The 12,500-nt window shown below is 35.0% G+C and overlaps 2 protein-coding genes across 3 annotated transcripts in view; one reads left to right on the forward strand and one right to left on the reverse strand.

Annotated features, from left to right (window-relative positions):
• Positions 1–12,500, reverse strand: part of LIN28B (lin-28 homolog B) — a 120,565-nt gene that overhangs the window by 74,107 nt on the left and 33,958 nt on the right. The window lies entirely within an intron of this gene.
• On the forward strand, positions 7,321–7,539 carry LOC113264790 (cytochrome c oxidase subunit 6B1-like). The gene has a single exon (XM_026511726.3). The coding sequence runs from the start codon at positions 7,321–7,323 to the stop codon at positions 7,537–7,539; it is 219 nt and encodes a 72-aa protein (XP_026367511.2).

The raw sequence follows: 12,500 nt of genomic DNA on the forward strand, positions 1-12,500 counted from the left end.
AGTTTTTAATTCCAGTTAGTTAACATACAGTATTATATTAGTTTCAGGTGTACACTATAGTAATTTAACACTTCCATACATCACCCTGTGCTCATTGCAAGCCCACTCCTTAAACCCCATCTCCTATTTAACTTATCTCCCCATCCACCTCCCGTCTGTAACCATTGTTCTCTATAGTTAAGAATCTGTTTCTTGGTTTGCCTCTCTATCTTCTCTCTTTATTGCCTTTGCTTATTTGCTTTGTTTCTTAAATTCTACATATGAGTGAAATCATATGGTATATCTTTCTTTGACTGACTTATTTTGCTTAGCACTGTATTCTCTAGCTCCATCCCTATTACTGCAAATGGCAAGAGTTCATTCTTTTTTATGGTTGAGTCATATTCCATTGTATATATAAACCACATCTTTATCCATTCATCAGTTGATGGAGACTCGGGCTGTTTCCATAGTTTGGTTATTGTAGCTAATGCTGCTATAAACATCAGGGTGCATGTATCCCTTTGAATTAGTATTTTTGTATTCTTTGGGTAAATACCTAGTAGTTTATGAAATACAGCAGTAAATACCAGAAGACACAGCTAGACACTTTTCCTTTGGCTTCCTGTATAAAAAGAAAGTAGAGATGGAGAGGAAACGGACGTTGAATTGCTTTTCCTTTTCTCTTTCTAAGCCTTATAGGACTGTTGGATTTTTTAAACTATTTGATTTTTTTAACTATTACTTTGATAAAACTAAATTTAAAAAACAAAATCAGAGAGAGTGAGATCTAAACTCATCATTTCTATTGCCTCCTGATCCATTTATTCCTCAGTCCTTGGTAAAATGACTTCTATACCAAACTCTAAAGAAATGCTCTAAGGTCAAACTTTGGCTTCTTTGGTGCAAATCCAGAGGACTCCTTGGTCTTACCATATTTGTCAGCTTTATAGTGCTTGACATTAATCAGTCTTTCACTGCTTTTGGGACCCTAAGACCTAATCTTCTTTCTTATGCCTCTACTCACTCTCCCTTAGTTATATTTAAAAGGTCGTCTTCCTTGACTTTAAATTATCATTGTTCCCTAATGTTCCATCTTGGCCTTTCACTATATCCTCCTTTGGGATATTTTCTTTTCTTTCTTTCTCTCTTTCTTTCTTTCTTTTTTTTTTTTTTAAAGATTTTATTTGTTTGAGAGCGAGAGAGAGCATTAGCAGTGGCAGGGGGGAGGGAGAAGTAGACCCCCCACTGAGCCGGGAGCCCAATGCAGGGCTCAATCCCAGGACCCTGGGATCATGACCTGAGCTAAGGCAGATGCTTAACCGACTGAGCCACCCAGATGTCCCTCCTTGGGATATTTTCCATATTCCCTTTTCAACTACTACTTATATAACTTCCATTATGGTATTTCCAGCCCAGACTTCTCTACTGGGCTCTAGTCTCATATATTTAACTGCATTTAACATATTTCCATATGACTCTCCCTCATGTCTAAAAGTGAACTAGCCCATATCCTCTGCTATTACTGGTAAACACATACCATGCTTACGTGCCAGAAATTATTCTAAGCATTTCACACACATCAACTCGTGTAAAAAGCTAATGAAATAGGTGAAGGGGATTAAAGGCACCAACTTCCAGTTGTAAAATAAATAAGTTCCAGAGATGAAAAGTATAGCATGGGGAATAGAGTTAATAACATGGTAATAATGTTGTACGGTGACTATAAATATGGTGAGCACTAAATAAAGTACGGAATTGTCGAATCACTATTCTGTGCACTTGAAATATAACACTGCGTGTCAACTATACTTCAATAGCAAATTTTTTTAATGAAGCTAATGAAGGAAATTAAGGTACAAGAGACTAAGTAACACACCCTTGGCCACAAAGCTAGTGAAGGGGAAAGCCAGGATATTAAACCAGGCAGTTTGGCCTCAAAGTGTAGCTTCCTAAATACATATATTACCTCACCAGTCAACTCTTCTTAATGTATTCCTTACCCAGTGAAAAGTCACCGTCATCCACTCTGTTACTTGAGACAGAAATCTCCATCTTCCTCAACCCCACGTGAACCAATTAATTAATACTGATTTTACTTCCTTAACAGGTATAGAAACTGCTCCCTTCCTTTCATTTTCCTAATAAAATTCTTCATTATTTCTCACTTAAACTGGAAAAAAATAGCTTCCTATGATCTCTTTGCTTTTAATCCATTCTCTAGATTGCTGCTAGAGTGAACGTCCTGTAGCAAAGATTTGCTCCTTCTCTCCCCGTATGTTCACATTACTCTGTTCATAAATACAGGCTTTAAAGTTTTCAGTGTGATCCCACAGTGCTCTGCATGAAGTTTAAACTCTGAATCCTTTATTTTCTAGCCTTTCCCTATATTCCCAGGCTTAATTCTTACCATACTCTTCTACTTTTCTCTATGTTTTAGCTGTAGACCTCACATACCAGGGTCTCTGTGCGTACTACTCATTCTCCCTGGAATACACCCTTCCACTACTCTCTTCTCTTCCTTCTCTACCATGGCCAGGTCTCAGTTAAATATCCTTCTTTTCTGTTTTTATAATATGCAGTACACATCTATAACAAACTTTTCAACCCATTACTGTAATATTGTGTTTATCCCTCTGAACTGGATGCAAGCTCTAGAAGATCATGATAACACATCATTTCAACCATCCAACTGAGGCAGACAGGTTATGTAACTCACTCAATGTCACAGAGCTAGTGATCAGAGGAAATGATATCTAAATTCAGATCTGCATGACCCCAAAGCTATTCAAGGTCTTTACAGAGAAGGAATGAACATGATGAAAGCAGTACTTTATGATAAGCTGATACAACGTAAGACCAACAGAATCCTCATATTCCTTGGTAGCAGTTGCTAAATGCTAGCTTAAAATAATTATGTACAAGGGTAGGTTTCTCTTAGCAGCAGCATCATACCTTCTCTTTCTTTTTGTATTATCCCTTCCATTCAAAACCATAGGTGTTTTGTAAAATTTGTGTCAGAAAAAAAAAGTAATAGCAATTAACTGTTACAACAAGACTTTTAAAAAATATTTTATTTAAACCTACAATTTAGAGATAAAGAAATTAAATCCCAAATTAACTTTGGGAAATTAAATGCCCAAAGTCTTAAGGCAACAAAAGTAAAAATAAATGAGATTATATCAAACTAAAAAGCTTCTTCATACCAACACACACACACACACATCCCAAAAACAAAAACAAAAAATCAACAAAATGAAATGGCAACCTACTGAATGGGAAAAAATATTTGCAAATCATATATCTGACAAGGGGTAATATCCAACATAAACAAGGAATTCATAAAACTCAGCTGCAAAAAAAATCTGATTGAAAAACGGACAGAGATCTGAATAGACATTTTTCCAAGAAGACATACAGATGGCCAAGAGATACATGAAAAGATGTTTAACATCACTCATCATCAGGGAAGTGCAAATCAATACAACAATGAAATATCACCTCATACCTGTTAGAATGGCTGTATCCAAAAGACAAGAGATAACAAGTGTTGGCAAGGATGTGGAAAAAAGGGAACCCGTGTGCATTGTTGGAGGGAATGTAAATAGCTGCAACCACTATGGAAAATAGTATGGAGGTTCCTCAAAAATTTTTAAATACACTTACCATATGATCCAGAGATTCTACTTCTGGGTATTTATCAGAAAAAAACGAAAACACTAATTCAAAAAGATATACGCACCCTCATGTTTACTACAACATTATTTACAATAGCAAAGATAAGGAAACAACCTAAGTGTCTATCAACAAATGAATGTATAAAGGAAATGGGACACACATTATATATTTATATATATATGGTATAATATATAATATATATATAGGATTATTATTGAGTCACAAAAAAAGAATAAAATCTTGCCATTTGCAACAACATGGATGGACTTTGAGGGCATTATGCTAAGCAAAATAAGTCAGATAAGAAAAGATAAATGTGGGGGTGCCTGGGTGGTACAGCGGTTAAGCGTCTGCTTTCGGCTCAGGGCATGATCCCGGCGTTGTGGGATCGAGCCCCGCATCAGGCTCCTCTGCTATGAGTCTGCTTCTTCCTCTCCCACTCCCCCTGCTTGTGTTCCCTCTCTCACTGGCTGTCTCTATCTCTGTCAAATAAGTAAATAAAATCTTTAAAAAAAAAAGAAAAGATAAATGTGGTGATCTCACATGTGGAATCTTAAAAAGCAAACAAACAAAACCCCAAGACCACAGATAACAGAGAAGAGACTAGTACTTGCCAGAGGCAGGGGTGGGGATGGATGAAATGAGTGAAGGGGGTCAGAAAATATTTCCAGGGGCATCTGGGTGGCTCAGTTGGTTATGTCCGACTCTTGGTTTTGGCTCAAGATTGTGATCTCAGGGTTGTGAGATTGATCCCTGCATCAGGCTCCACACACACTGGGGAGTCTGCTTGGGATTCTCTCTCCCTCTGCCCCTCCCCAACCCCCATGCTCTCTCTCTAAAATAAATAATCTTAAAAGAAAGTATTTCCAATTATAAATTTCCAGTTATAAGATATATTTCCAGTTTTAAAATAAGTCAGTCATGGAGGGAAAATGCCCAAAGTCTTACAGAGAGTTAGTGGCAAAGTTGGGAGAAGATCACATTTCCTGTATTGAAAGTAAGTGTTCTTTTTCACTACCTACATAATGCTATCTTCCAGAAGCCCAACTTTAAAATATTTTACTGATTAACACAGTAAATCTCTATAACTGATTAACTTGAATGAAGCTTTCCTCATAGCAAAGTTAGCTAACTTTCAAATCCACTGTCATTATAATATACTGTCAAAGCTGGAAGAACCACCTCTGACTAAATTGAAAAAAATACGGTTATTTCTCTTCGATAAACTTACACTTTAAAAGACATGGGTGAGGCAACATCAATGACCTCCTCAAAAGACATATATACATATGTATATATATCTCCTCTAAATGAGTACAGACCAATAGAATTTTATGCAATGGAGAGAAATCTACATTTGCACTGTCCACGGTGATACCTAATAAGTAACCATGTGTAACTAATGAGCACTTAAGATACTGCTACTGCAACTGAGGACCCAAATATTTTGCTTAATTCTTATAAATTTAAATTTCAATAGCCACACTGAATAGTGACTACCATCTTGGATAGACAGTCCTAGAGTTATGTTATAAAGATCTGAGAAGTACTTTGCAAAGAAGGTTTGAAAATAGACTACATCTCTATACTGTTCAGTCCTATCAATGTAAAATAATTAACATAGAGTAATGACTATGAGATATTACATTATTTTGAAACGTTTTTATTAACTCCATGACTACCTCCATCTTTCAATCTATGTATCAGAGAGCAGGATGTTATATGCCAAGGGAGAAAACCTTTATGGCGGGTGCAAAGTTGGGCGAAGAATGAACAAACCCTCCACCTCTAAAAAAATCAGAGAATCTCTTGAAGTGCCCAGCCTGCTCCAATGATCACAGAAGGGTCACAAAGCCCCAGGGGATCTTTCCAGGCATGAAACAAGTTCCACAACTCAGCTCTAATTCTTTCACCGGATGAATCACTGGATACATGTAAGGCAAGGTCCCAGCTACACCAAATAACAATTTTTACATTACTACAAATTATACAACCAAAGAGAAAAGAAACACATGTAGTTTTAGGCAAGGGCTTCATTAATTTATGATTACATATGGATTTGTGTGCTACATATGGATTTTCTAATACTTAAAAACTTGTCTAAAAATTATCTTTCAGCTACGGATATGGATTTTTTAACATCAAGAAAAATGTGGAGAAGGGCTCATTTTACTCATAGGGATATCATAATATTTCCCTGATTAAGTCATCACCTTTTAGTAACACTGTTTTAATTTGTATATTTTCATTAGCACACTTCCCTGTATTCATTTTCTCCTGCATTCTCCATCCATTTGTTCAACATACTTCATTACCTTTGCTAATAATTTTTCCTTTCTCTTACACGACCCTTTTCCCTCAGAATCTTTCTAACCCTCATCAAACCTAAATAGTATTTCGTAAACGAACTATCTGCTGTTGAAAAAAGCACATTACATAGGGATTATTGGTCTCTAAATGCACTCAGTTCTCTCCTAGCTTTTACCTAGCTCTGTGAAGGCCCAAAGGGTCACAGAGAAAAGAATATGTGGATGGCTCAACACAATCTGTTACTACCATAAATAAGTCAAGCATAAATCTTGGTGACAGTGGGAAGTCTGGACCAGGAAATAATACCAAAAGAAATGCCATCTTCAAGTATAAAAACCCGTGATCTGTGTATGTTCCAAGGGCGAATGATTTGTATATGTTCCAGACACCCAGCATGTAGACATTGTACATGTCTGTATGTGTGTGGTGCTCAGCTTGTCTAAAAACAAACAGTAACTCAGGGCTAGGGCGATCACAAACAGGTTTCTAAAATGTTGTGCTTTTTTTTTTTTTTAAAGGTGTTTATTTATTTTTCTTTTTTTAGATAGGGAGGGGAGGGAGGGACAAAGGGTGGGGGAGAGAAAGAATCCTAAGCAGGCTCCATGCCCAGTGCAGAGCCCCATATGGGACTCAATCTCACAACCCTGAGATCATGACCTGAGCCTAATTCAAGAGTTGACACTTAGCTGACTGAGCCACCCAAGTAACACTAAAATGTTTTAATAAGCATGAGCATCTGATCAACTTAGAAGATCCTTTTGTTTCCTATCTGCATATGATGGTGGCAATGAGTGAAGTTATAGTAAGTCAAAGGCTTCTAACAGGATGAGATTTAAAAAAAATCTGAAAATACAAACAAAATACAAAATATATACAAACATGCAATATATCTATATATGTTTTCACATCTAGCACTTATAAACTATTCTTGAAGTTTATGGGAATTGGTAATATGAGCTGGGGTTTAACAAGATGGAATTCTTTGTAACCAAGAGGTAATGTATCAAGGTAGAATGAATCAGCAGCATGACTTTGGTCACATTATTTAAGTTCTGTATATATTAATAATACCTAACTAGGGTTGTTATAATAATTAGATGAGTTAATATATGTCAACTGCTTAAAACAGTGGCTGGCATATAGAAAATCTTAAACTTAGACCACATCAATATTAAAAGGGGACTTTGCATGTAAATGTGATAGCATTTTAAAAGTATTTATAAGTAATTGCTATTGCTTTTTTCTACCTCATCATACATAGCACCTGTTCATTTTATAAAATATAGATAAGAAAAACAGAGGGTAGACATTGAGCTGTGAGCTGTTCCAGGGGTGTCTTTAGGAGTCAGCACCATGGCAGAAGAAATCAAGACCAAAATCAAGAACTATTGGACTGCCCCTTCTGAGAGCCACTTCCCCAACCAGAACCAGACCAGGAACTGCTGGCAGAACCACGTGGACTTCCACCACTGTGAGAAGATAATGACTGATAAAGGGGGTGGTGTCTCCACGTGTGAATGGTACCAGTGTGTGTACAAGTCCCTCTGCCCCTTATCCTGGGTGTCAACCTAGGATGACCACCAACCAGAAGGCACATTTCCTGTCAAGATCTGAACCAGCTCTACTCCACCTTTCGTCTGTCCTCCATCTTTCTCCCAGTGGTGTGAAGGCGGGAGAAGGTACATGGTAATCCTCAACCTGGGATCCTGAACCATGGCTTAACTAATAATAAATACTTATAAAAAGAAAACAAAACAGGATAAAAATCACCTGAAATCCCATCATATCACTGTTGCCATTTTTTAATGATTTTGTTACCTAATTTATTACCATAAACCTCCATTTTCTCATATGCATAGACAGATGGAGATATTTTTTTTAAACATTGAGACCCAACTATACCCAATGTTTTATACTCTACTACTTTTCATTTGGCAAGGTCACTAAATATTTTTCCTTTGTATTGAACACTTCGAGGCTGTTTTTTTTAGCAGCCAAATGCTCCCCTTCCCACACTTTCTCCAGGCATACTCTCATTTTTTTGAAACTTCTATATTAAAAAACAGGGACAAAGCTGCTCTGGTTGAGCAGAATGAAGTTCAGCCTCCCCTTCTCCCAGTGGTCCTCAAAGTACCCCCAAGGAAATCAAAGACACTTCTGAATACACTTTAGCAATCTAAGTTTAAAAAACTGGCTACATTACATAGATATTTATAATTTAACTCATCATCTAATAAACATTTAGTTGTTTCCAATTTTTTGTTTTTATAAAAAGTTCTATGACAAAAATCTTTATGTACAACCATCCCTTTTCACAGGCTTTTGATGCCAAATTATACTGTAGAAACTTGCATCAGTATATATCTCTGCCGAAGGTACAGGAGACTATTTCTCTCCAGCTTCCACAACATCACAACATCAAGTATTACCATTAAAATTGTATTAATAATAGCTTGCTGAATTCTCATCTGTTAGATGTTGCTTTAAACTTAAATTTCTTTAGTTCGTATTTATACTTTTGTGGATTTCTATTTTCCTTTCCTTTGCCTGTTTTTGACAAAGATGCTTGTTTTTTCTTACTAATTCACAAGACTTCTTTATACTGCAAGGACATTAACCCTTTGTCTATGTGTTGTAAATAATTTTCTTACTTTGTACTCTGCCTTTTAATTTCCTAACAAGTTTCTCCAAGTGACTGAAGTCCGGTTAATGATACAACCAGTTAATATGAAAAAGATTCACACATATTTAATTTATACATAATGTACTCACTTGACTTAAATATCTGAGACTCTGATGTATAAATAAATTGTACTTTATAAAATTAAAATATATTTGGAATAAAAGGTTTCACTCATTATATAAACAGCCATCACTACTTTTATAAGTAATAGGTAATCTAAAATATAAATTGACTTTAAGTGTCAACAACAGTGAATGATTAATGATATTGGATTCTAAGAGGAAATGAACAAGCAAGAAGAAATTAATTTTTTATATATGCAGTTGTAACATGACACAGCTGTGAAGTCTGAAGAGAAAAAGCAGTTAAATATAAATGGTGAAGGTCAAAAAATTTTTTTAAATCACAAATAATAACTTAATTATTATTATCTAGATTTTAATAATTAAACTATTATGCTAACAGTAAAATTAGATGAAGTAAGTCATCTAATCCTAAATTATTTGGGGATATGTTCATTGTTAAGTATGTTCTCTGTTAAAATTTAACATTGAAAAACCTAAATAAAATGATAAAACGTGAATGAATTTTACATCCCTGAGAAATGTAGTCTCGGGATTTCAACTATATGGTAAATTATATGATAGATTTGGAGTCCACTGCAATGAACTTCAATCATTCCTAGGTTTTTCCCTTATGGAGTTTTATAATATGAAACACTTCTTGAAACTACAGACCATGAATTAGATATGTTAATTTTAATATTTTGCTATAGTGTGGTTTGATTTGTATTACACATCATATCTAAAATTATTTTACATATGGTTAAAACAAATGAGGTATAGTACATCTTTGAACTTTTACAGTATAAAAAGGTTTAAAACAGTCTTTCAACAAACAGGCTTCTCCAATAATGGAAGCTTTCTCTCCTTAGTTTATTATGGTGTATAAATAAGACATTTTTTTTCAAAGGCACCTAAAGAAGACAATCTTATTAAATAGGCACAAGGGAATAAATTAAGGATGAAAGGCTAGTGTTCCTTCCGATGAACACCACCAACACTAATGGGGATGCCAGGCATCTTAAACCCGGAAGCATCAGCCTTCACTAATGCTCTCAGACTAATTTTTACAGGATGTGAACCCAGCCACACGCAGATTATAAATTCTGATTTCAATGAGTATGAACATCTTACCACTAGTAAATTCTACCCTTATCATTATCTTCTAATATTTTTAAATTTTTTCTTTTCTGGGGCGCCTGGGTGGCGCAGTCATTAAGCGTCTGCCTTCGGCTCAGGGCGTAATCCTGGCGTTACGGCGTAATCCTGGCGTTACAGGATCGAGCCCCACATCAGGCTCCTCTGCTGTGAGCCTGCTTCTTCCTCTCCCACTCCCCCTGCTTGTGTTCCCTCTCTCGCTGGCTGTCTCTGTCAACTAAATAAATAAAATCTTTAAAAAAAAAATTTTTTTTTCTTTTCTAAGATTTTATTTTTAAGTAATCTCTATACCCAACGTGGGGAGCTTGAACTTACAACCCCAAGAACAAGAGTTGCAGCGCTCTACCGACTGAGCCAGCCAGGTGCCCCTCATCATTATTTTCTACCATCGTCACCAAATGTCAAAACTTCAACCTAAAAATCCTATATCATTTTAACAATCAGGTATGTTTTGCAGCTTTCAGGATACCTTTAAGAAATAGTGTTGGTGGATGTTACAATCTCCTGTTGATATTTTATAATATATCATCCAACTGAGAAACTGTATATAGATAATAGTTCAATTTTGTCTGTTTCAAGGATTCAGAATTTTCTATTCTTCTTTTCCCTTACTCCCAAACTCCCTTTGGTTATTTTGCCATGAATCTTCATAAGGTTAAAGGCAAAGAATATTCTACCAAGCTTTGGTGTAGTTTTTAATGACAAAAAGCTTCTTCGTAAAACGCTACAAGAAAGAGTAACTTTACAAGATGATCAGCTTATTGCTTTCAGAATTGCTACTTCTGCTGATGCTCCTAAGAAATAAGATTTAAGATCCTACCTTTAGTTTGTTTAAACAAATAAACAATGGCTGTTCAATAATAAAAGTAATCTTAATAATGCTAAAACAAACATGTAAAATCAGGGACTTAAAAGTGAAAGACTATTTTACAGCTTTAAAAATAAAACAAAGGAAGACAACTGTATAATCTCACAGTACAAGCTGATATAACCGATGTAGAAAATAATTTAGCATTTCTTAGTCAAATTGAAAATACACGTTACAACTCAAAAATTCTATTTCTAGGTTATATATTCTAGAAAAATTTTTGCATAGATGTACCTGAAATCTTGTAAGAGAATGTTCAGTGCAGTAGTTTACAATAGCAAAAACATTTAAAAATCAATTGATTATAATAGAATATAGAATATTCATATAATAGCATACCACACGACACTAATTATGGATATATGCATATCCATATATGAGTATGAACTATAGCTATATTCAATAACATAATCTTAAAATATTAAGTATAAAAATCAAATTTGAAATAGCAAAAATTATAATAAAGAATGTTTTAATTAATTTCTAACTTACTTTTAATCCATTTAAATGGAGAAACTATAGTGTGACTACTTTATTAGATAAGAATTTCTTTTTATATTTTTTAAAGTTTATTTATTTATTTTTTAGTAATTTCTAGACCCAAAGTAGAGCCCAAACTCATGATCCTGAGATCAAGAGCTGCACGCTCTTCTGATTGGGCCAGCCAGGCACCCCCAGGTAAAAAAATTTTTAAGTAAAAAATTAAGCTCACAACTACCAAACTGAAATTATTTCCTATAGAACAAAAGTGAAGAAATGAAGTCAGCACTGTCTAGTAGAACTTTCCATGCTGACGGAAATGTTCTGTATCTATATTGTCCAATAAGATAGTTACCAACCACATGTAGCTACTGAGGGCTTGAAATGTGGCTATTGTAGTAGAAGAAACTACATTTTTAATTTTAAGTAATTTAAAGAGCTATATTTTATAAGTGGTTACCATACTGGGAAATATAGCACTAAATATTTCTTTGTAGAAACATAACCTAGGGGGTGCCTGGGTGGCACAGCAGTTAAGCGTCTGCCTTCGGCTCAGGGCGTGATCCCGGCGTTATGGGATCAAGTCCCACATCAGGCTCCTCTGCTATGAGCCTGCTTCTTCTTCTCCCACTTCCCCTGCTTGTGTTCCCTCTCTCGCTGGCTGTCTCTATCCTGTCGAGTAAATAAATAAAATCTTAAAAAAAAAAAAAAAAAAAGAAACATAACCTAGAAGAATAGTTATACAATACATATTCCAAAATATCTAGTTTTAGCACCTTGATAAGTTGTTGATTTTCTTTGATAAAAGTCTGTTAATTTATAAGTCTTCTCCTTTTCTACTCTCACCATTAAATCAAACCTCAGATGTTGGATGTGTAAGTGCTTTGGTTATAAAAGAGGCATTTTAAGTATACTCTAGGCCTTTTTACATCTAAAATCTCCATTGAAACTATGTAACTACTAAAAAGCATACAATTAAATTTCCATTCATCCATTAAAAATATAATAGGAAAGGCTCTGCTCTCACAGATGAGAATACTAGCTCTCGCAATTACTAGTTCTAACTTCAGTGAAGTTTATTTAACCTTCTGAGCTTCAATCTTGTCATTTTAAATGAAATAATAAGTAACCCAGATGAATATAAAGATTAAATGAAATAAAATAATAAACTTGCATTATACAGTGTCTGACTCTTATTAGATACTTACTAAATGTGATGTACCTTTCCCACTTCCCCTTCTACCTAAATAAAAGGACTTTGCTTTCTCCAAAACAAACACAC

This window comes from Ursus arctos, unplaced genomic scaffold (genome assembly GCF_023065955.2).
Source record: "Ursus arctos isolate Adak ecotype North America unplaced genomic scaffold, UrsArc2.0 scaffold_13, whole genome shotgun sequence".
Classification (NCBI taxonomy): domain Eukaryota; kingdom Metazoa; phylum Chordata; class Mammalia; order Carnivora; family Ursidae; genus Ursus; species Ursus arctos.